The following is a 25,840-nucleotide window of genomic DNA, read 5'->3' on the forward strand; positions in this document are numbered from 1 at the left end:
TAGCTGGCTGGCTGCTAAGGAGCTGCTCTATTGATGTCCTATGTGATGAGGCCAAACTCCCTGTAGACTTGCTTAAAGTTGTAATAGAATAAAAAAAACAACTCCATGATAATATAAGTATGTATTTTAATGTCACATTTTCTGCATATACCCAACTTGGTTTACAGATTAGACAAAATCAGTAAACAAAGTATTGCATACACCCTTGGAGGTCGACCCGGGGGGCGGGGGTGCTACCTCCCTGAAATGAGTTTTTGCAGGGTGGGATGTCTGCTATTGTGAGTGTTCATGTTTGAGACGGGTTTGACGTTAGCTTTGACCTGATGTAGGTGGTCAGCCCAACGATCAGCTCCCCCGTGTGTCAGGAGCAGCTGGTGGAGGCTGGGAAGCTGGTGGATCGCTCTGTCGAGGGCTGTGTCAGGGCTTGCCAAGCGGCAACTGACGACGGGGAGCTGCTGAAGCAAGTCAGTGCCGCTGCAAGTGTGGTCAGCCAGGCCCTCAACGATCTCCTCCAGCACGTGCGCCAGTACGCCAGCAGGGGCGAGCCCATTGGACGCTACGACCAGGCCACTGACACCATCATGACAGTTACCGAGAGCATCTTCAGCTCCATGGGTGATGCAGGTAAGTGGAGCAACAGAGGGCGGAGTGCATGCTGTTCAATGGACATCAGCACAAGGACTTGGGGAAGTCTTATCCCTGGCGTTTATGGCCAGTTGTGCTGGGGAGTGGGAGTCATGTTCAGGTTGGGATACATTTGATGTTTGGAGAATGTCCTGGATCACAGATGTATAGTCCATGGTAGTTTCTCAAAGCTCAACGTAACTGTAGATTACCTGACAGTTATTGACTTCAAAAAAACATCCTTTAACACATCAGTGAAAGACTTCATTGGAAAGACCCAGCAGGTCAGTCAGCATCTGTGGGAGTGAAATGGTTCAATGACTTTTCATGAGGACTGAGACTTGAACATGAACTCGTTGTCTCATTTCCTGGATATTGCCTGACCCGTTGGGTGTTTGCAGAGGCTGGCCTGCTCCTTGTAAGCCTTTGCCCAAGTCTCCCTGAGATCCACTGGAGGCACCGCCTCGTTGCTTGTGGTCCTCACTGGTCATCTTCCAACCCGCCAAGACTGGAGAGTAGCACTTCCATTCCCAGCCCTCTCCCAGACTGACTAACTTTGGGTTAACAGGAGGGAAAACTGAGGACCAGGATGAAGGATGTGAGTGCAATGGTCACTGAATACTGGGGTATTTTCAGATAAGCAGTCAGATGGTCTTTATTTGGAACTGTTTGTTTTTGTTCAATGAAGCAAGATTAAACAGTACAAAATTTACCTGCTTGATAAAAGTCTACAGGGTTTTGGAAACGGGAGACTCTGACCATCAGTCTTGTGCAGGCAACGTACAGAAATCTGTTGTGTCCTTTACTTAGAACTCCTGTGAGGAGTCTTCACAAAGTGGTTTGTGTGTGGATGATGAACTGTTTGCAGGAAGTTACTGGGGAATGATTCAAACAGTACAGGATGACTAAGCAGGAATTTGAAGTCCCTTCCTGGGCCTGCTTTCGTAGAGATGGGCAGAAGGGGGCCATTTATTCTACTGAGTCAGTGCTGGTAGAAGAACTAGCTCTTCCCAATTTCCCTCACTAGGTCCATGCCCCTGACCCAGGGAGAGCATGTCCAGACACCCTGTGGTCATTGATCTATTCGCATCCCTTTGATTGGCCATGAGTGAGTCTGATGGGAAGGTGACACTCACTTGCAGAGTGAAGTTGAGAAGGAGAAAAGACAAATGAACCCGATGTTGTTGGGAAAGAATGGTGTGGCTTTAAACAAGCTGCTTGTAGCTGGTTAAGCTGTGGACAGTCAGGACTGTCTGAGGTGAGCTTGGGGCAATATTTGGCCGGACAATGTTAAATAACAGTGAATTGCCATTTGCTGTCCATAGGAGAGATGGTTCGTCAGGCCCGGGTTCTGGCCCAGGCAACATCCGACCTGGTGAATGCGATGAGATCTGACGCAGAGGCTGAGAGTGATGTGGATAACTCAAAGAAGCTGCTGGCCGCTGCCAAGCTTCTGGCTGATTCTACAGCGCGAATGGTGGAAGCAGCAAAGGTAATACACTCCTCTCTTCTTGTTGGCAGGGAATCAGCCACGAGGCTGCTGCGACTTCCGGTTCAGCTGCCTGCACCTGGCCTTTCTGTAGTGTGACCAACGGTTTTCTTTCTTTTCTTTTTGGCATGTGCATGTGTCAGTGCTTGTGTGGACGATATCTTTTTCATGCCTTTACAAGGCGCGGAGCGAGAGAGAGAGACTGTGTGGCCCGCCACTCCCCACGCAGACATTTCGCAGTATTTTCCCTTTATTTTACGAGGTCGAGTTCCGATCTCGACACTCAACGCAGCACAGATGGAAAGCATACTCGGGAGCGGCCCCGACTGGGTTCGAACCCGGGAACCTCCGCTTCAGAGTCTGGTGCTGATGTCATTGCGCCAGCAGCCGGCCAGTGACCAACAGTTTTCAGACTGCAGTGCAGGTATACGCCTTTGGTTGTCAGCCCTGCTGTTTCAGGGAAAGAATGTCAGATTATTGTCAAAGAGAGGTGGATGGTCAGTATGGATTAGTGGGATGAAGGGCCAGTTTCTGTGCTGTATCTCTCTAATGTCATCCTGCCCAGTGATGTGAATCTTTTCCTGTCCTGATGTGGCCATGAATGTCTGAGCATCATTTCTTGTGATATTCCTCTGTAGTTTGGCCCAATGCTGACTGCAGTCAGTGCTGGATGTAACACCTTTCTGGGAGACTGTTCTCTGGTGTAAAGAAGTGATTAAGATTCGTTTGTTCTTGCTGATAGTGATGTGCACCCCTTAATGCAGTCAAGACAGCCCTTGAAATTAAACGCAAGAGCATGTCAGGTCACCAAGTAACTGGTTCCATGGTTTGTTGGGCAGAGTTGTCCTGGATTAGTAACTGGGTCATGAGTTCGCCTTCCAAGACAAACTCTTACACGTTTGGTGGATGTTTTAATGTATAGGCTGGTATCAGAAAGCAACAAATTAATTTTAAACACGAAATTCTGCAGAGATGGAAATTCAAAGCAACACACTCCAAAAGCTGGTGGAACTTGGCAGGTCAGGCAACATCTATGGAAGTGAATAAACGGATGACTTTTTGGGCTGAGACCCTTCTTCAGCAGTGGGTCTCAGCCAAAAACGTCGACCGTTTACTCATTTCCATAGATGCTGCCTGACCTGCTGAGTTCCTCCAGCATTTTGTGTGTGTTGCAATAGATGAATTTACGGGCGGGTTGGTCTCATTCATCGGCTGACTTTCAGGGAGGGAGCCTGCTGTCTCATAAGTACCCTGGGCCACGTGTGACTGGTCCTTGGCAATTGGGTGCTGCTGCTTGGCAGTGCCAGCATCCAAAATTGATCAAGCAGGTACCTGGTCGAATTGGTCTGTACAACAGAGAGCAAATGGTTTCTAGCTCCTCTCTGTCAAACTTTGAAAGATGTTTACTGCAATTAATGCTGTTGAAGAGCTGTCATTGCTCATTTGGTATAGAATGTAGCAGTGCTTGATGCAGTTGATTAAATAATAAATGGGATGACTGAGAGGCCAGCTGCGGACCGGATGAAGCAGCGCTGGGGCTGTGGGTCATTTCGATGTGCAGCAGCTTGGTAAACATCGTCACAGTGGAAGGCAGCGCTGTCATCCTCTCAGTCTGTCTGCAGTGATGCTGGAGACCTGCTTTACACTGACCAGTTCCTAAGTTGTGTTTAGGTTTGATTGCTAATATTGTAATGATCCCAGCCACAGTGTAATTCAGAGTAGGGAACTACCTCATTACAGCTTTGTTGAAGCTGTTGTATTTAATGTGGGTGGATAGAACTGACTCGTGATCTGTCAGCTGATTAACCTTTGGACAGTCTCTGTCCGGATGCTGAGTGAACAGCTGGTTTAAAGATTCACTGAGAAAATGTTTTGTCAGAGTGATGTAGGAACTAATCCAACAGGAAGAGGTCATTAGTGGGCCTGTTGTAGGAAGGATTGATTAAAATGGGATAAGACTGTCAACTTTAATACTCCCAGTAGCCTTGCTGGGATCAAGAGACTATTAACAGGATTTTGTGCCTTTGTAAACATACCTGGACATACCTAAATCAAAAACTGTCGATGAACGAGGAGATTCGTAATCTGCTGATGACTCAATCGTTGCAATTCAAGACCAGTGATCCAGATCTATACAAGAAGTCCAGGTACAACCTGTGGAAGGGCAAAAAAGCAATTCTGATTGAGGTTAGAGACGGAATTGGATGCACGTCAGCTCTGGCAGGGTTTGCAGTCTATCGCTTCCTGACATCATGAATGGCAGTGGTGCTTCACTCTCAGATGAGCTCAACGCCTGTTATGCATACATTGAAAGGGAGAATATATCTACATCTGTGTGAATCCCTGCAGCATCCGGAGGACACTGTGGTCTCTGTCGTGGAGGCCAACGTCAAACGTCTTTCGAGAGGGTGAACCCTCGCAAGGTGTCAGGCCTGATGGCATACCTAGTAGGGCTTTGAATACCCGTGCCAACCAGCTGGCGAGAGTGTTCAAGGACATTTTCAACCTCTCACTCCTGCAGTCGGATGTTCCAGTTGGCGGCGATCATACTGGCTGTCTCAATAGCTTCAGCCAGTGGCCCTCACATCTTCGGTGATGAAGAGCTTAGAGCGGATGGGCTAAAATCAACTCCTGCCTCAGCAAGGACCCGGACCTTCCGCAATTTACCTATCACCACAATGGGTCTACAGCAGATGCAATCTTCTGGCTCTGCACTTGGCCTTAGACCACCTGAACAATAGTAATAGTCAAACTGCTGTTTATTGACTGCAGATCAGTGTCCAATTTAATCATGCCCTCAGTTCTAATCAACACACTCCAAAACCTGGACCCCTGTACCTCCCTCTGCAACTGGCTTCTTGACTTCCTCACTGGGAGGCCAGTCTGTGCAGGTCAGAAATTACATCTCTTCCTGGCTGACCATCAACACTGACGCACCTGAAGGATATGTGCTTAGCCCACTGTTCTGTCCTCTCTACACCTAAAACTGTGGGGCTAGGCACAGCTCAAACACCATCTCTAAATTTGCTGATGTTGTTGGCAGAATTTCAGATGGTGACGTGGAGGCGTACAGGAGCAAGATAGATCAGCTGGTTCAGTAATGTAACAGCAACAGCCTTGCACTCGAAGACGGTACTGTTATAGGTTGCAGTGGGCACGTGGCCAAGTGGTTAAGGCATTGGACTAGCAACCTGAAGGTCATGAGTTCGAGCCCCAGCCGAGGCAACGTGTTGTGTCCTTGAGCAGGCACTTAATCACACATTGTTCTGCGACGACACTGGTGCCAAGCTGTATGAGTCCTAATGCCCTTCCCTTGGACAACATTGGGGTTGTGGAGAGGGGAGACTTGTAGCATGGGCAACTGCTGGTCTTCCATACAACCCTGCCCAGGCCTGCGTCCTGGAGAGTGAAGAGTTTCCAGGCGCAGATCCATGGTCTCGCAAGACTAACGGATGCCTTTATTTATAGGTTACAGTAATAAATAGTGCAAAAGAAAAATAGTGAGGGAGTGTTCATGGATTCATGGATGGTAAGAAATCTGATGATAGAGGGGAAGAAGCCGTTGCTAAGTTGTTGAGTATAGTCTTCTTTACCTCCTCCCTGATGGTTGTAATAAGAAGAATGCATGTCCCAGATGGTGAAGGTCCTTGATGATGGATTCCACCTATTTGAGGCACTGCCTTTTGAAGATGAGGCAGCCCATACCTGCTTAGCGTAGGACTTGTGTATCTTTCAGTCGTGGGCTGCTAAGTGGCAAATAACTGTTGCTACAGGTGTGCTAGGCAAAGGCCACATCCAGCAGTGCTACAGGTGTGCTAGGCAAAGGCCACATCCAGCAGTGCTACAGGTGTGCTAGGCAAAAGCCATCTCCAACAAGAGAGATTCTGTCACCTACCATATTGATGTGTTCTCCATCAATAGTATCTTAGGGCTCACCGTGGATCAGAAATTCAATTGGACCAGCACATAAACATCATGGCTACAAGAGCAGATCAGGAGCTATATATTTGAGTGACTCGCCTTCGAACTCCCCAAAGCTTTTCCACCACTTACAAGGCACAAACCAGAACGTGAGATATTCTGCACTTGGCTGGATGAGTATTGCTCCAACACTCTCATGAAATCATCAGGAGTACAAGAAAGTACAGTGCCTGCACTGATCACCATCTCCAACATATATTTCTGACTCACCTGTCTGACTTTGACTAAACCTCCCAAACCTGCAAACTTCAACAAGGACAGGAGCAGCAGATTTGTGGGAGAACATCCGCACATAGGTCACCTACCAGTGGCACATCATCCAGATGTCAAAATATACAACACAAAACAGTATAGCACAGTTATCGGCCCTTAGACCCACTGTGTCTCTGCTAACCATAATGCTAAATTAGACCTTTTCTGCCCATGCACAGTCCTTGTCCCTCCAATCCCTTCATAGTCCTGTTAAATGCCACTAGCATTTCTACTTAAGCAACTGCCCCTGGTAACCCCCTATAGGCACCCACCACTCTCAGTGTAAAAGCAACTTAGCCTATCACCTCCCTTAAACTTGACCTCTCACCTTAAAGTTCTCTTCCAGCATTTGACATTTTTACCCTGGGAAGTGAGTGGTGAGGTGGAGGTGCATCTCTACCAAAAGAGGTATAAGGCGCTCGTTTCCACTACTACCCTGCAGGTACCGTTGGGCAAGCTGTAGCATCTGCCTAGCCCCTCCACCGATCAGGGTCCCATGAAGCCGGTGGTGGATGGTTGTATGAGCAGCTGGTGCATATCACAAGTCCTGGTTATGTGACCACTGATGACAGGCAGACAATCTCTGAAGAATATTGATCACGGCTGGGGTCACCCATCTTGTCAAGACACTGCCCAGAAGAAGGCAATGGCAAACCACTTCTGTAGGAAAGTTTGCCAAGAACAATCATGGTTAAGACCATGATCGCCCACATCTTAGACACGGTACATAATGATGATAATGGTGACCCTGGGGAGAAAAGATTCTTACTGTCTACCCTATTTATATTTTTCATCATTTTATATACTTGTGTCAAAGTATCACTGGTCCTTCATCACTGGGTCGGAACCCTCCGACACCCTGTTTCTGAACACCTTTGCTGGAAGGTATAGGCTACTTTCTAACAGAGGAGCATATTCAGAAATCGGAGGTGCAAAGCAACGAGGGTGTCCTAGTGCAGGATTCCCTAAATGTAAACTTGCAGATTGTGTCAGTACTAAAGAAGGTACACACATACAATGTTAGCTTTTATTTCAAGAGGACTAGAATATAAAAGCAAAGATGTAATGCATCGGTCAGACCACAGTTGAAGTACTGACAGCAGTTTTGAGCCCCATATTTAAGAACGGATTGGGAGAGGGTCAGGAGGAAGTTTGAGAATTATCCCGGCAATGAAAGGGTTAACATATGAGGAGCATTTGATGGCTTTAGGCCTGTACGTTAGAATAATGGGGGGGGGGGGTGGAAGGGAGGAGAATCTCATAATACATACCAAATATTGAAAGGCCTAGATAGAGTAGACATGGGGAGAATGTTTCCAATAATAGAAGTCTGGGATCCAAGGACACAGGGTGAAGAAATCCATGTAGACAGAGATGAGAAAGAATTTGTTTAGCCAGAGGGTTGCGATTTCACAACATACGCCAGTGATATTAAACCTGTTTCTGAATCTGTGGAATTCATTGCCACAGATGCCTGTGGAGGTTAAGTACTTGAGTATTTTTAAAGTTGAGGTTCATAGGATTTTAGGTTAGTAAGGTCACCAAAAGGTTCCAGAGAGAAAGAAGGTAAAAATGAATCAGCCATGACTGAATGTCGGGGCAGACTCAGTGGGCTGAATGGCCTGGTTTGTTACTCTGCTTTTGATTATATGGTCTAAGGCAGCTCACCACCACCTTTGTGAGGATCAGTGAAGGATCAAAAGTTCTTGATGGGTTTTTGGAAATTTGTAGGACAGTTCCAGTTAGCAATGGCCATTTTAACCCTATTGGAGTCTGCCCTCTCCCTCAGCCAGGCATTTACTCATCTTTTCACCATCTCTCTCCACATACAGCAGCTTCTCCTTACACTTTTTGTACTTGAGTGTGTTTATTTTAAAAGCTCTAATCTGCCTGTGGATTTCCTCACCTGTAATAGATAGATAGACACCTTATTGATCCCAAAGGAAATTACAGTGTCACAGTAGCATTACAAGTGAACAGATATAAATATTGGAAGAGAAGTAGAAAGAATAATGGTATTTTAAAGTTGTACAACATACAAGTCCTGGAGTCCACCACATGATTGCTGACCATCGCATCATCTCTGTACTAATCCCATCTACCAGCACTTGGTCCCTACCTACCATACCTAAGCAAGGCAGATGCTTGTCCAGTTGCTGCATGAATCTTGTGAGAGCCTCTGCATTCATGGCCTTCTGTCTCAGGCTTCACTCACCCTCTGGATGAAAACAATTTTCCTCAAATCGCCTTTAAACCTCCTACTCCCCACTACAAGTCTGTGCCTCTCTGGTCTTAGTCATTCCTAACATGGGGACAAGTCTGCATACAGGGAAATCCACGGTGTGTTATGGACCTAATGTAGCTAATTGCAACCAAATCAAATAGCACAGTTAGTGCAGTCAGCGTGTAAAGATTTTAAGGTTGGAGTTCTTGAGTTTCTACAGAAACTCTAATGCTTTCCTTTGGTCTGTAGCCAAGGTTAAAGTGTTATTTATTTTGGCAACGGATGTCTTGGACTGTTTTAAATGGAGCAGAACTTTGTGGGAAAATGTATCAGCGGTCCTGGTGGTAATTTAAGATTTCCTGGAAGGCAGTTATTTTCAGGTAGGATGGGGATCGATTCACGCCACAAAGGTCCGTCACCATTGAGATTTCAGTCTGCACCGCAAAAACGCCAGGTTAAAAGCTCAGCTCCGGTTGGGAAGTCACCGGCTATTAATTGCAGTGAACATTTTCGAGAAAAAGTCTGATTAATTAGTTGTTTTTGCTGCCAGAAGCTTCACCAGACCAATCTTAAACAGGCACTGGTGAAGCACAGTGACGACTTGCTGGTCTTTATTGAACCAAGACTGGTCCTTGGCTTGATTGTATTGCCAGGCAGAGTGAGGGGTGCTGCAGACTCTGGTGGAATGTATTGCCACGGCCGATGATCACTGAGCCCCTTGAATGCCCAGTTTAGTGTTCCCGGATTGGTCCTAATATATTTAGCAGAATGAATCACAGATTGTACAGCACAGGAATAACTAGTACTTCCCTGTCCCTGCACTAATCCTATTAAATCTATTGCCTTCTCTGACTTGGTACTTGATGTTTCTTAGTGGTAATGAGAATCTCTGGCTCCTCCAGTCCTCCAGATAGAGCTTTCAAAGCTCCAGCTGCTCTCTGTGGCCAACCAGATTTCCCCTCAGCCTCTCACCTTAAATCTATGTGTAGATGTGGCGTTGTAAAGTTGATGTCTCCATTCTTATATTCTGTGCTGTGACCAGTGAGAGCAGCTTATCCACTGTGCTGCCACATTAATGGATTTGTGGGCATACCCCAAGTTCTCTCTGTTCATTAATGCTCCCTAGGGCCCTACCATGTCCCTACTATGTCCATACAATCATAGAGTAACACGACATTCAACACTATTGATGCACAAAAGGAGGCCCTTCAGCCCAGCTGGTTCATGCCAACCACTTAGGGTCCTTGGCCCAAAATGTGGACGGTTTATTCCCCTCCTTAAATGTTGTCTGACTTGCTGAGTTCCTCCAGCATTTTGTATGTGTTTCTCATAATACTCCAAGTTACGGCCTCATCAATGGTTTGTATAACTGGTACATAATATCCCCTCTCCTATATTTGATGCCCTGACTGATGAATGATGGCATGCTAAGTGCCTCGTTCAACACTCGCTCAGTACTTCCATAGCTGCTTTCAATGAGATGCACACTCCCAGGTCCCTGCTGTCCTTCCAATCACTTTTACCATCATAACACTGGACAACCTTCTTAGTATCCAGAACATCATTTCTCTAATCATCTGTGAGCCCACTTTTCAGATTTCTAACAGCCCTCTCTGTTTTGTTAATGTAAATGGCAAACATTGAAGTTCCCAGTGCTCATCAGTGCAGGAGGCCACTGGTCACAGACTTCTGGCAGCCCCATTACCTCATTCCTTGGACTTAACACGCTTTCCTTTTTCTTGTCACTTTCCCTGTTAGGTTTTTGTGCTTACAGCCTGACCACATACAGAGCGACCAACAGGCTGGGTATTACCTTGTGCACAAATTAGTGACTACGGATAATGTTATACAGAAAAACCAGGAGACTGGGAGTAAATACTACTGTTTGTGCTTTAAAGGAATTTTTCTTGCACCTTTAAATGTTAACCAATGCCTGTTCACTGTCAAACCTTTCAATGTGCTCTCCCAATCGACCACAGCCTACTCTTCCCTCAGACCTTCATCATTCCCTGGGGTTAAACTTGAGACTCAGGTTTTGCATTGAATCACACTGCCAATTTCTGTCAGAGAATGGTCACCTGATAGTAAGAATAGTAATTAACCCTTTCTCATTGCACTATATGAGATCCCTATTTTCTGGTAGTGGATTTTGTCAAACTCACTGCCAATTTCCGTCAGAGAATGGTCACTTGACGAAGGGTCTCGGCCTGAAACGTCGACTGTACCTCTTCCTATAGATGCTGCCTGGCCTGCTGCGTTCACCAGCAACTTTAATGTTTGTTGCTTGAATTTCCAGCATCTGCAGAATTCTTGTTGTTTTCCTATTTTCTGGTAGTGGATTTTGTCAAACTCACTGCCAATTTCCGTCAGAGAATGGTCACTTGACAAGAAGATTAGTAATTAACCTTTCCTCATTGCGCTAAATGAGATCCCTATTTTCCAGTGGTGGATTTTGTCATTGCCTGGCACTTGTGTGACGCAAATCTTACTTGGCACCTACCAGCTCAGGCACAGATCTTATCCAGGTCTTGCTTCCTTTGGTTGTGGACTGTCTCATTAACAGGGGAATCATCACCGGTGCCAAATGTTCTGTAGCCAGCTGCAAGCATCCTGGCTTCTGACTTTAACATTCAAGGAAGTTTATTGGAGGTGAAGGCGGTCATGCTGAGGACACTGCAGTCAATCCACAATGTTCATCGTTTCTGAATTTATTTAAATAATTAAAGCAATTAACTTTGAACTCTTTAAAGCTGAATGAATTTCATTGGTCAAATTGATTATTCTGATCACCACAGAAACGCTGTTCACTGTCTGCATTCTTGCAATGAGGGGCACACACTGGAGATAACAACCAGTCCAGATGTTTCATGGCTTGGTATGGCAACTACTCTGTCTGTTAGTGCCTTGCTGCTGCTTGCACGTGGGAGTGGGGAGCTGGGGGAGGGGCTTTGGGGGTTCTAACGTTTAATTGTCATTCATTCTTTGGGGCACTCCTCTGTTTTTGTGGATCTTTGCAAAGAAAAAGAATATCAGGATGCATATTGTATACATTTCTCTGAGATTAAATGTAGCTGTTGAACTGCAAGACACTGCAAAGGAACCCACACAAAATGCTGGAGGAGTCAGCAGGTCAGGCGGCATTTATGGAGAGGAATCAAGTTGATGTTTCGGGCTTGGACCCTTCACCAAGACTGGAAAGGAAGGGGGAAGAAGGTGGAGGGAGGGGAGAAGTACGAACTGGCAGGTGATAGTAAAACCAGGTGAGGGGAAGGTAGGTGGGTGGGTGGAGGAGGGAGGATGAAGTAAGAAGCTGAGAGATGATTGATGGAAAAGGTAAAGGGCTGTAGGATAAGGGTGCTGTGGTAGCATATCAGTTAGCACAACGCTTATACAACCTGGGGTGTCAGAGTTCAATTGCAACATCATCTGTAAGAGTCTGTGTGTGGGTTTCCTCTGGGTGCTCTGGGCTCCTCTCACAGGACTAAGACATACAGGTTAGTAGGTCAGTTGGTCATTGTAAATTGTCCCGTGATTAGGCCAGGATTAAATCAGGGGTTGCTGGGTGGTCATTGTAAATTGTCCTGTGATTAGGCTCGAGTTAAATCAGAGGTTGCTGGGTGGTCATTGTAAATTGTCCTGTGATTAGGCGAGGGTTAAATCAGGGGTTGCTGGGTGGTCATTGTAAATTGTCCTGTGATTAGGCTCGGATTAAATCAGGGGTTGCTGGGTGGTCATTGTAAATTGTCCTGTGATTAGGCGAGGGTTAAATCAGGGGTTGCTGGGTGGTCATTGTAAATTGTCCTGTGATTAGGCTCGGATTAAATCAGGGGTTGCTGTGTGGTCATTGTAAATTGTCCTGTGATTAGGCGAGGGTTAAATCAGGGGTTGCTGGGTGGTCATTGTAAATTGTCCTGTGATTAGGCTCGGGTTAAATCAGGGGTTGCTGGGTGGTCATTGTAAATTGTCCTGTGATTAGGCGAGGGTTAAATCAGGGGTTGCTGTGTGGTCATTGTAAATTGTCCTGTGATTAGGCTCGGATTAAATCAGGGGTTGCTGGGTGGTCATTGTAAATTGTCCTGTGATTAGGCGAGGGTTAAATCAGGGGTTGCTGGGTGGTCATTGTAAATTGTCCTGTGATTAGGCTCGGATTAAATCAGGGGTTGCTGGGTGGTCATTGTAAATTGTCCTGTGATTAGGCTCGGGTTAAATCGGAGGTTGCTGGGTGGTCATTGTAAATTGTCCTGTGATTAGGCGAGGGTTAAATCAGGGGTTGCTGGGTGGTCATTGTAAATTGTCCTGTGATTAGGCGAGGGTTAAATCAGGGGTTGCTGGGTGGTCATTGTAAATTGTCCTGTGATTAGGCGAGGGTTAAATCAGGGGTTGCTGTGTGGTCATTGTAAATTGTCCTGTGATTAGGCGAGGATTAAATCAGGGGTTGCTGTGTGGTCATTGTAAATTGTCCTGTGATTAGGCGAGGATTAAATCAGGGGTTGCTGTGTGGTGCTGCTTGAAGGGCCAGAAGGGCCTGTTTTACATGGCATCCCAGAAAATAAATAATAAATAAATAAGTAAATGTGATGGGGGAAGAGAGTGGAACAAGGGAGAAATGGAAGGTGGAGGGGCACCAGAGGCTTCTGTAGGCTGTGGATACGGTAGGGTCTTTTAAGAGACTCCTGGACAGGTATATGGAGCTCAAAAAAAAATAGAGGGCTGTGGGTAACCCTAGGTAATTTCTCAGGTAAGGACATGCTTTGTGAGCCGAGGAGCCTGTATTGTGCTGTAGGTTTTCTATGTTTCTACTCAGATGGAATATGAGGTGTTGCTCTTTTATCCTGAGAGTGGCCTCATCATGTCAGTAGGGGAGGCGATGGACTAACGTGTTGGAAAGGGAAATGGGGAGTGAAATTAAAATGGTTGGCCACCGGGATATCCTCCCTGTTACAGACAGAGTGAAGGTGCTACAGGGAGTTGTGGACAGAGCTCAGCATATCACAGCAACCAGCCCTGCCCTCTGTGGACTCCATCTACACAGTAAAGCAGCTATCATAGTCAAAGACGCCTTCAACCTTGGACATTCTCTCTTCACCCCTCTTCCATTGGGCAGAAGATATAAAAACGTGAAAGCATGTACGACCAGGCTCGGAGAGTTTCTATCCGGCTTTTATTAAATTGTTTCCAAGAATGACAAGATGGACTCCTGACCTCACAATCTATCTGGTTATGATCTTGCACTTTATTGTTTACCTGCACTGCCTTTCTCTGAGGCTGTTACACTTTACTCTGCAATTGTTAATTGTTTTCTCTTCTGCCTCAGCGCAATATGTCATGATTTAATTCGTATAACCAAAATGCAAGAAAAGCTTTTCACTGTACCTTGATACTTCCGGCAATAGTATTCCAATTCCAACTTGTGATGGAGGTTCAGGTCCATCCAGACAGCAAGGATGAGGAGCTGAATCTGTGCTCAGATACTCAGCTCCCAAGCTCTCAGCCTACTAGTGTTGCGATAGAGCTTCTCTTTGCAGTCATTCAGGTGATGGCCGGTAACCTCTGGTGTAACTGGGCGTATGATTCTCTCTGCAGGGTGCTGCTGCTAATCCAGAGAACCAGGACCAACAGCAGAAGCTGCGGGAGGCAGCAGAGGGCCTGCGGGTTGTCACCAATTCAGCTGCTCAGAATGCCATCAAGAAGAAGTTAATTAACCGACTGGAGGTAATGAGTTATATTTTTCTGTGTTCCTTCAGGGTGTTTATTTTTAACTACAATCCTCAGGCTAGGATGTACAATTGATGGGGTTGTACCATGGGGTGCCCAATAGTCAGCGGGAGACAGAGGGATTATGAAAAGCAACGGGGTTGTCAGAGTAGGTGAGTTTAACTTCTCCAATATTGACTAAAATTTCCTTAGCGCAAGAAGCTTAAATGGGGCAGATTTTCTTCAGTGTTTTCAAACAGATTTCTTAAAACAGTACATGGGTCGTCCAACTAGAGGAGGGAACACACTGGATCTTGTTTAGGGAAAGGAGCCTGGACAGGTCACTGACCTTTTATTGAGGGAGCATTTTGGGAATAGTGATCGCAAGTTTTAACATGGTTACAAGGAGGGATAAGTCTCAACCTTGTGGGAAAGTTCTAAGTTACGGGAGGACAAATTATCATGCGACAGTTGCTAGAGAGAGTTAATCAGGAGATTCTGTTATTGGGCAAGTCCATATCTGACAAGTGGTAATTATTTAAAGACCAGATGATCAAGAAATTAGGGCTGGTTCCAGTAAGGAGAAGAGAAAAAAAGGATAGCAGGGTAAGATGGCAAAGAGGTTATCAACTTGGTCAAAAAGGTAAAGGAAGTGGATGCCAAGTTTTTGGAAGCTAAAGTCAGACAGGGCCCTTGAGACATATAGAGATAGCAGGTGAGAACTCAGCAAGGGAGTAGGAATATCAAAAGGGACCATAAAATATCCTTGGCTGGTAGGACTAAAGAGAATCTCAAGACATTTTATACTAATATTCAAACCAAGAGGATAACTAGGCAGAGGATAGGACCACCCATTGATAAAGGAGGGAATTTAAGCTGAGACTGAGGATATGGACAAGGTACTAAATGAATAATTTATGTGGGTATTTACGAAGGAGGATGTGGAGTAGAGTGAGACCTGTTAATGAGGTGGGTCTTCTGAAGAGTATCAGTGCCTCTGAGTGTATGTTAGTAGTCTTCTGCTGCTGTAGCCCAATCAGAAATCAGAAAAACCTACAGCGCAATTCAGGCCCTTCAGCCCACAAAGTTGTGCCGAACATGTCCCTACCTTAGAAATTACTAGGCTTACTATTTTTCTAAGCTCCGTGTACCTATCCAAAAATCCCTTAAAAGACCCTATCGTATCCGCCTCCACCACCGTTGCCGGCAGCCCATTCCACGTACTCACCACTCTCCACATAAAAAAGACTTGCCCCTGACATCTCCTCTGTACCTAGTCCCCAGCACCTTAAACCTGTGTCCTCTTGTGGCAACCATTTCAGCCCTAGGAAAAAGCCTCTGACTATCCACATGATCAATGCCTCTCATCATCTTATACACTCTTTCAGGTCACCTCTCATCCTCCATCGCTCCAAGGAGAAAAGGCCGAGTTCACTCAACCTATTCTCATAAGGCATGCTCCCCAACCCAGGCAACATCCTTGTAAATCTCCTCTGCACCCTTTCTATGGCTTCCACATCCTTCCTGTAGTGAGGCGACCAGAACTGAGCACAGTACTCCAAGTGGGGTCTGACCAGGGTCCTATATAGCTGCAACATTACCTCTCGGCTCCTAAACTCAATCCCACGATTGATGAAGACTAATGCACCATATGCCTTCTTAACCACAGAGTCAACCTGCGCAGCTGCTTTGAGTGTCATTTGGACTCGGACCCCAAGATCCCTCTGATCCTCCATGCTGCCAAGAGTTTTACCATTAATACTATATTCTGCCATCATATTTGACCTACCAAAATGAACCACCTCACAATTACCTGGGTTGAATCACTTCAAGGTTTGACATGTTGTATGTTCAGAGATGCTTTTTTGCACACCACTGTTGTAATGCATGGTTATTTGAGTCACTGTCACCTTCCTGTCAGCTTGAACTAGTCTGGCCATTCTCCTTTGACCCCTCTTACTTGCCCACAGAATTGCCACTCATTGCATTTTTTTTTGCTTGTTTTTTTTTGCACCATTCTCTGTAAACTCAAGAGACTGCTATATGTGTAAGTCCCAGGAGATCAGCAGTTTCTGAGATGCTCAAACCACCCTGTCTGGCACCAACACTTATTCCATGGTCAAAGTCACTTAGATCACATTTCTTCCCCATTCAGATGTTTGGTCTGAACAACAACTGAACCTCAAACCATGTCCACACACTTTTATGCATTGAGTTGCTGTCACATGATTGGCTGATTAGATACTTGCATTAACAAGCAGGTGTACCTAATAAAGTGGCCACTGAGTGTACATAAGTGTGCATAGATATGATGTTTAGTAAGTTTGCAGACATCATGAAGTTCATTCGATTTGTAGACAGTGTAGAGCTGTCAAATGAAGCAGCGGAATATAGATCGATTGGGCAGAGAAATAGCAGATGGAAGTTAATCAGAGCAAATGTGAAGGTATTGCACTTTAGGAGGTCCATTGTGAAGGGATGGTACACAGTTAATGGCAGGACTGATGTGCAGAGTTCTGGAGCTTCAAGTCCATCGCTCACTGTCAGTGCCCACACAAGTAGGTAGGTTGGAAAAGAAGGTGTATGGCATTCTTGCCTTCATTAGTCAGGGCACTGAGTATGCCAGGAAGTCGTGTTGTACCTAAATAACACTTTGGTTGTGTTGCTTTTGAAATACTGCATGTAATTCTGGTCATCTTATTAGAGAAAGGACGTAGAGGCTTTGGAAAGGGCGCAGAAGGGGTCCAACAGGATGCTGCTTGGATTAGAAGCTGTGAGCTGCAAGGAGAGGTTGGACAAACTGGGATTGCTTGGATTAGAAGCTGTGAGCTGCAAGGAGAGGTTGGACAAACTGGGATTGCCTGGATTAGAAGTTGTGAGCTGCAAGGAGAGGTTGGACAAACTGGAATTGCCTGGATTAGAAGCTGTGAGCTGCAAGAAGAGGTTGGACAAACTGAGATTGCTTTCCCTGGAATAGCAGAGACTGAGGGGAATCCTGATAGAGGCTTGTAAAACTATGACCGGGAGATGGGGTAGACAGTCAGGGTCTTTTTCTCAGGGAGGAAATGTGAAGTAGAAGAACATGCATTTAAAGTGAGAGGGGGGAAGTTTAAAGGAGAGATTGGGAATCCACACAAAATGCTGGAGGACCTCAGCAAGTCAAGCAGCTTCTACGGAGGGGAATAAATATCAAATATTTCTTTGGTATGTCTCAGCCTGAAATGTTGATTTTTTTTTTAATTCCCTGGCTTGCTTTTTCCTCCAGCGTTTTAAGACCACAAGGCATTAGGGTAGAATTGGGCCATTTGGCCCATGAAGTCTGTTCTGCCATTCTATCACAGCTGATTCATCATTTTTGACGCCCAACCAATCAAAAGCCTATTTACCTCTGCTTTAAACACGTCTTCCTTGTTTATTTCCTCCAAGCACTCCCCTCTGGTGAGGCATTAATTCCTTCTCTTAGACTAACCGATGAAGAATCTGAGTGACGGTCTGATTGGACTCAATGAGTTTCTCTGGTATCTGAAAACTAAAGCAGGCGAAGTTTGCAAGATGACCATTATGTGGATACGTTTGTGTGAAGGGAGAAAGTTTGTGCTGGTGGGACAGACTTGGCAGATTTGTGCACAAGGGTTGTCCGAGTTGAGCAGTAACATGTACAGGATTAAGCGCAATCTGTGCAACACTTACTCATGGTGTGTCTCTCTGTGAACTAGAACGCAGCCAAGCAGGCAGCAGCCGCTGCAACGCAGACCATCGCTGCGTCTCAGAATGCATCATCATCCAACAAGAACACAGCCGCTCAGCAGCAACTGGTCCAGAGTTGTAAGGTGAGTGCCCGCTGGAATCCTGATCCCTTCACATTCAATAAAGGTTAGCTCAAAGGTTCAAGTGTTTTTGAACTGCTTCTCAAGTTGTATTTAATCCAGCCTAGTGTGAGGTATTGCTCTTTGAAATTGAGTGCAGCACTTAATATAATCGGGATGCTCTTTGGCTCAGCTTGCCCATGCAGCTGTGATGCCAGTCTACACTAACCCTGCACCAAGTCCATATCTCTCGCCTTTCCTATCCAAGTACTTGTTGAAAAGTCTTTTAGATACTGTAATGGTATCTGTCTCCACCATTTTCTCTGGCAATGCGTTTCAGATGCCCACATGCCTCTCACCTTACACCTGTGCTCTCTGGCTCTGGGAAAAAGACTGACTATCTATCCTTTCTATGCCTGTCATCTATATACTACTAAAACTCTCATGCTCTGTTTGACTGTTTGTGACCTCCAATTAGCGCAAACGGTGCATTACAGCGGCACTATTTTTGGCTAAATCAATTTCAAATGCGCTAACTTACAGATTGAATCCAAAGTTCAGGGTTATATATTGGTATAAAATTGCTCACTCACCAAATCAACAGCCCCACTTTCACCCGAGAGCCGATATCAGCCATGATGGAAACCGCGACGCAACACCACGACACATGCGCACAGCCAGCCTCAGAAGCGATTCACGATGCTCACAGCAGTGACACCAACTGGAGCAAAAGGGCAGGGCAGCTCTATTTCGAGGGGTCACATTCTGCTAATCGCCATCAGCATGTGCATGATTGGGACAGATCTAACTGCCACCCATCAATAAGAGATAATTAAATCTTATTGTAATGAGTCAAAGGACAACGGTGACTATATCACGTCCAATTAGGAGAGCACCAACCACATCATCAAGAATAATCAGCATCCTGGAGGCTTTGGTGTTATTGCTTCATATCTTCTATCCAGCATTAGGGTAAAAAAAATATGGTCAGTCTAATTATGTTGCATGGAAAGAGAAGGGGGACATTATGGTCAAGAGATGATGCCAAACATCGACGGGAAGCGGCAAGGAAAGGGAGAGAACAAGAATCGGATGAGACCAGGGCTGCATGACTCCAGGATCAAAGAGTCAGGACAAAAAAAGATGAGAGAAAACGAGACAGAGGAGGAGAGGCATGCACGTCTCCAAAATCAGAGACAAATAACAAACAGCAGAAGAGATGAAGAGACAGGGAATGAAAGGGCTGCACATCTCCAGAATGACAAAAACAGGCACAGGAGGAGGAGAGAGGAAGAGACAGAGGAGGAGAGGCATGCACCTCTCCAGGATCAGAGACAAAGAACAAACAGAAGAAGAGATGAAGAGATGGGGAATGAAAGGGCTGCATGTCTCCAGAATGACAAAAACAGGCACAGGATGAGGAGAGAGGAAGAGACAAAGGAGCAGAGAAATGCACATCTCCACGATCAGAGACAAAGAATAATAGCAGAAGAGATGAAGAGACGGCAGATGAAAAGGCTGCACGTCTCCAGAATGACAACGAGAGGCACAAGGGTGGCAGATCAACCAGAAATGATGCCATCAGAAGTGTCCTTTGTTAGACAAGGAAGAGCTATATTTGCCTTGCTACGCGTCATTCTTCTTTAATAAATTGAGGTTTTCTTCTTCAATTTTCAAAGCAAAGCGATACCAAAAGCATTCAGGAAAATTTAATGTTCATTCTGGTTACATCAGACTGTACTACCCTTCTCTCAAAGGGTGCCCCAACAGGTCACCCCATTGTCTAGTAACTTTATAAACATCTATAAGATCACCCCTTAGCCTCCTAGTGCAAACACACACAGTCTATCAATTTTTTTTCCCCTTAACTGTAGCCTTATGTTCCAGGAAATACCCTGGTAAATCCCTTTGCATTTTGGGCAATCAGATTCTTGGTAGGACATATAGAGGTGTGTTAATATATGTACTGAGAGACCTTGGAGTGAAAGTCCACAGCCCACTAAAAGTAGGTGGATAGGGCAATGAAGGAGCCATTCAGTCTGATTGCCTTCATTGGTTGAGGCTTTGAGTATCAGAGCTGAGACAAAATATTAGTTAGATAATACTGTACTTAGAATATTGTGTGCAGTTCTGGTCACCACACTACAGGAAGGATATGCTAGCAATTGAGAAAAGATTCACTAGGGTGTTGCCTGTAGCTACAAGGAGAGATTGGTGGGCTGGGATTGTACCCACTGGAATGTAGGAGGCTGAGGGATGACCTTCTCGAGGTTGAGGGAATTAAGAGGGCCTTGGAGGTGGACTTTTTCCAAGGGCAATGGACAGGCGCCATAGATGGCACAGGTGAGCTGGGTGGATACTAGTCATATCTGTGCTGCGTGATTCAGTGATTATACTTTATTGTCTCTGCGCAAACAACAACGTAACTATGTTGACCCCAGTTGAACATGAAGTCAACTGTTCCCTCCGTACCAATTTATAACACTGACATGGAGATCTCCCATTGGCCAGACACTCGATCCGTTTTTCCCTCCCAGCCCCTAGCATGGGGTTATTCCTTGTGATATGTAGTCTCCAGAGTTCTCTCCCCTTTGCTACTCATTCTTATAGCCTTCCTCATCAGTTCAAAATTTACACTTCAATCTTGTTGGCTCGAGGTCATCTGAATGACCTGTGTCAGATTTCCGTTGGATGTAGTCCAAGGGCTACACAACTTTATACTTTGGGTGACTTCTTTTGTTCTATTTGACTCTGGGTCGAACCGGGTCACCTAGACACTAGGAGATAACGAGATTACTTATGAAAACCTACCTTTATGCACTATGCACAGCTTATATGGGACTGATCTCAGGTTTAGCAGATCAGTAGCAGAAACTTCTTGTGTCCGTGTTCAATTATACCAGAGCACGAATCAGTTCATCAAGCAGTTCACAAATTGGAGGTTACAGAGCAGCTTCACAAAATAGCAGCCTCCTTCAAGCACATGGCAAGTAAAAGACATCTGGTTTGTCTGGCTCCTTTGTCCTTGACCCATTCGAGTTTGACCTTCTGTATTTCAATGCCTACATGGCTAACAAATTGTAGAAAGGTAATAATGCATTTCCTCAACAAGTATCAGGGAGAGATTTCTGAATTTAAATCTGGTGACAACTGCATCGTATTTCCAAGTTAGATAATGTGTGACTCAGAGTGGGACCTGCAGGACATTGGTCCCATATGTCTGCTGCCCTTTGAGTTCTCAAAAACCATGGGTATAGAGCTGCTGCCAAGTGTACTGGACACAGAGCAACCAACTGGCCCCACAGATGGTTGAGAGGGTGTGTCTGAAATAATGCAAGTCATTTGTTTGAAACACGACACTTGCCTCAGACTTTGTATGCCACTTTAATTTTGCAGGCTGTTGCTGATCACATCCCTCAGTTGGTGCAAGGAGTCCGAGGAAGTCAGGCTGACCCGGAGAACCTGACTGCCCAGCTTGCCCTGATTATCGCCAGTCAGAACTTCCTACAGGTCTGTCTGTGTGGTTATGCATGCCCCCGCTCCCAAATGCACCTTGTACACATCACCTCTCCTTTGTTTCTCCTCCCCCACCCCCCATCAATCCACCCTCTCTGTCCCCTCTCTGTGTCAATCCCATCGCACCCCTCTCCCTGTCTCACTGCCCACCCACCTCTCTCACTCTGCGCGCCCCTCTCGCCGTCTCTGCGCACCATCTCCGCGCTCCCTCTTTGTGCGCCCCCTCCGTCTCTCTGCCCCAGCCTCTCCCTTTCTACCCTTCCACCTATCTTCTCCTTCCTCCTCCTTTCTATCTCCTGATCCCTCTCTGCCTACCCTTATTCCCTGTTGCCCCATGCCTCTATCTCCTATGCACAATCTCCCTGCTGTCTTCCCCTTGTTCCTTTCCCCTGCCGTTCCCACCTTCTCGCCTGTCTGAGTCTGCCTTTGATTGAAGTCGATTTGTTTGACAATTTGGCCTAGTTTGTGATACACCAGAAGATGGTGTGTACAGGTTCAGAGGCTGTGGTGTTGGACTTGATAATCACACAGTCAATGGAGGGATAAATTGGTCATTTTCACACTATGTATGTAACCTGCATGGTTCTGGGCATCCGATCTTGGTCTTCAGTTATTTAATATTTCTGTCCCTGACCTGGAGGAGGGGCAGATACGTGGGATCAGTGATTCAACATCTGAATGCTGTGTTGAAGATATCGTGACTCTGTGGTGTGATTATAAATCCAATGATCCAGTGAGTGATTGGGCAAATATTTGGCAAATGGAGTTCTAATTTGTGGAAAAGAAATGGAAGCATAAAACAGAATATCATCTAAATGGAAGGGAACTGAAATTGTGTTAAGTGCAGAGGAATGAACGTGAATGAAAGGGTCAGCAGGTAGGTCCAGCAAGTCGTTAAGAAGAACTTTATTGCAACACCGTTGGAGTTCAGGCTCAGGGAAGTTTTATTACAGTTTCACAGGGTGTCTGTCGTTTGGGACATACCAGCACAGCTGAGTAGTGTGGCAGGAGAGCCACTGCCTCACAGTGCCAGTGGCCCAGGTCCAATCCTGACCACCTGTCTGCGTGGAGTTTGCACGTTCTCCCTGTGACTGCATTGATTTTCTCCGGGTGCTGCAGGTTCCTCTCACATCCCAAAGATGTGTGTGTCAGGAGATTATTTGGCTGCTGTAAATTGCCCCAGTGAATAGGTGAGTGTCAGAATCTAGGAAATTGTTGGAATGCGAGGAGAAGAGGGCTGAGGTAGGACTGGTGTCAATGGGTGCTTGGTGCAGACTTGATGTGTTTCCGTACTGTCCTTTCCTCCAACTCTACCGCGCACAGTAGACCTTATTCAGCTCAGTGACTAACTCTGTACGCACGTCTTCTGGTCTTATAGACCTATCAAAAGATGGAAGAACACTGGAGGCCGGCCAAAGGAGAATCATCAGGGTGGAGTGAGAACAACTCTCCTTTCAGGAGAGGCTGCCCAGGCTGGGATGCAGGGCTGTCGTTATAAGGAGACTCCAAATAGATTGGGGTTGCTCTCAGAAAAACAAAAGATGCTTAGAGTGAACTTGGAGTTTATAAATTTATGAGAGGCATCAATAAGATAGATAATCAGCCTTTTTCCCAGGGTGGGAGAGTCCAGAACTAGTGAGCTCAAGCTTAAGGCGAGGGTAGAGAAACTTGAAGGAGATCTGAGGGCTAAAATTTTAACACAGAAAGCGGCAGTGATGGGAAATGATGGGGTGGTGGGGCAGGTGCAAATGCAACTTATGCTCGTTATTGGCCCGCGCATGGCTGTTGACTCGATGTTGTTGCAAGTAATGGCTTTAAACGTTAGGTCATTTTCAATGAATATTCCCACTTATGATGGAAGCAGCTGAAGTTGAGATTGGCCCAGGTGGGGTGACTAACCTCCAGTGGTCACGTTTTTAGCAGTCTTCTTGATGCCTCATTTATCAGACACTGCCTTGACATCGATGGCAGTCACTCTCACCTCAGTTCTTTACTGATGATTGAGGCGAGACTGTTCAGTCAGTAATTAGCTGGATTGCATTTTATCAACTAGACATACCTGAACAATGTTTTGTTTTTTGCATGAAAAAGATTGTATATAACCATAGAAACCGGAATCCAAAATAAGAATAAAAATGCTAGAAACTGCCAGGAGGTCAGGCAGCATCTCTGAGAAGAGAGGCAGAGTTCCTGTTTTCAGGTCAGTGACCCTCCATTGATTTTCCATATTGATAGTTAGATGCCAGTGTGGCAAGTCAAAGTTTATTGTAGACGTATGCACAGGCACATTAACAACTTTACTTGCTGCAGCATCACAGATGTACAGATGCGGAATTCATATAGAAAGCGTAAATCTATACAATAACATAATTACAACAAAAAAACAAGTCTTTTGTTTTACAACATCGTCAAAGGGGTCATGGCATTGCTCTACACATTTGTGGTTAAGGTTGTGCATGTTGGTTGAAGACTCGTGGTTGAAGGGAAGTAGCTGTTCCTAAACCTGATGGTGTTGGACTTCAGCCTTCTGTACCTCCTGCCTATTGGTAGCTGTGAGAAGATGGCATGGGGACCTTTGATGACAGATGTCACCTTTTTAAGGCAGCATCTCCTGTAGGTATCACTAATGTTGGGGAGTGATGTGCCTGTCACCTAGTGGGTTGAGACCACTACTCTCTGCAGTTTCCCGTGCATTTGAATTGCTCTACCAGACCGTGATGCAACCAGTCAGGCTGCTTTCAACAGTACATCTGTTTGTTAGAATGTTTGGTGATGTAGTGATGAGGCCTCCGTTGGTTGGGGTCGAGCATGGATGTTGCATCCTGGCTGTCTAAATACACAAGCCAGGGCAGTACGATATGGAGAGCAAGCTGCTGCCCGTGTAGCAAGCTCCCCTCTCCACACATCTGATGAACCCAAAGGAATGGCAGAGCGCGATACAGTTTGGTACCAGCAGTGTCACAGGAGTTGCCAGTTAGCGTTAAACTCAATGCAGGACTACCTTAGGGATTCCAGCTCCAGATTTTTCCCTTGGGGTTTACTGGGTACAGCCACAACACAGCAGAGGTTTGAGATCAGCATTCTCCTTCCCCTAGATGGCTGATGAGCCCCATCAGCCTGAAGCGACTGGTTTTCAGGTGCCAGTAACTGGCCTTTGCCCCTTCTCCTGTCAGTAGAAGTGGTTCTGCTGGGCTTAGTAGCTAAGCCCATATGAAGGCCAGGAGCTGGACTTGGTTGTCAGAGGCTATTTGAGGCACACGTTATTGGGAGCATTTAATAGGTAGTGGGAGCTTGTCCCCGTTACCACCGCCGGCTCTGACAACCTGAAGGAACCTCCTCCTAAGAAGGTACAAAATGCTGGCCAGCAATTTCTAATGATTCCATCTACATGCTGGGCCCAGGGCAGGTAATCTGGGATGTTAATGGCCAGTAATTTAAAGCCGACTCGCTCCACCACTAATCTCCCAATGCACGTTCAACCTCCTGCCCCTTCCTCAGGTCAACAGTCAGCTCTTTAGTTTTACTGACGTTAAGTGAGAGATGGTTGTTGCAGTGCCACTCAACCGGATGTCCTATTGCGCTCTTGTATGTTCACTCATTGCCACCTGCGATTGGCAAATGTGTATACGGCGCTGAAGCTGTTTAGCCGTACATTCATGTGATGATGGTCAGTGAGGAGGAAATGTTGTTACCAACCCACACTGACTGAAGTCTGCTGAGTAAGGTACAGAGGCTTAGATCTTGAAGACTGATGATCAGTTTGGATGAGATTATTGTGTTGAATGTAGAGCTGTAGTTGATGAGCAACCACCTGACGCACATGTAAGTGTACTGACACAGATGGGCTCTGCATGCATAGTTCTAGAACATAGGCCATACAGCATGGAAACAGGCTCTTCAGCCCACAAATCCATGCTGGCCATCAATCACCCTTTAACACTCGTCATGTTTTATTCTGCCCACACTCCCATCACGTCCCCCGAGATTCAGCCACTCAGTACACACTGTTGAAGCTGTGCTTAGCTACAGTCGTGTGTGTGTAGAGAGTAGAGCAGGGGGCCTGAGCATGCAGCCTTGAGGTGCACCTGTGCCGAGGGTGAGTGAGGAGAAGATGTTACCAATCCTCATTGCCTGTGGTGTCTACTGATACAGCTGCAATTTACAGTGGTTAACCATCTTTGTGATGGTGGGGGTGGTGAAACCAAAGTACTTGGGGAAACCCCATGGTCAAGGGAGAACATGTAAACGCCAAAC

The 25,840-nt window shown here is 45.9% G+C and overlaps 1 protein-coding gene across 5 annotated transcripts in view; it reads left to right on the forward strand.

Annotated features, from left to right (window-relative positions):
• The window catches only part of tln2b (talin 2b), a 323,891-nt gene that overhangs the window by 171,820 nt on the left and 126,231 nt on the right, over positions 1-25,840 (forward strand). For all 5 annotated transcript variants that reach the window (XM_063070979.1, XM_063070978.1, XM_063070977.1 and 2 more), the window contains 5 exons: positions 330-624; positions 1,950-2,116; positions 14,154-14,282; positions 17,981-18,094; positions 21,467-21,580. In XM_063070979.1, coding sequence (XP_062927049.1) covers positions 330-624; positions 1,950-2,116; positions 14,154-14,282; positions 17,981-18,094; positions 21,467-21,580 — 819 coding nt within the window. The remainder of the gene's footprint in view (positions 1-329; positions 625-1,949; positions 2,117-14,153; positions 14,283-17,980; positions 18,095-21,466; positions 21,581-25,840) is intronic.

The sequence above is a fragment of the Mobula hypostoma genome, chromosome 18, assembly GCF_963921235.1.
Source record: "Mobula hypostoma chromosome 18, sMobHyp1.1, whole genome shotgun sequence".
Lineage (NCBI taxonomy): Eukaryota > Metazoa > Chordata > Chondrichthyes > Myliobatiformes > Myliobatidae > Mobula > Mobula hypostoma.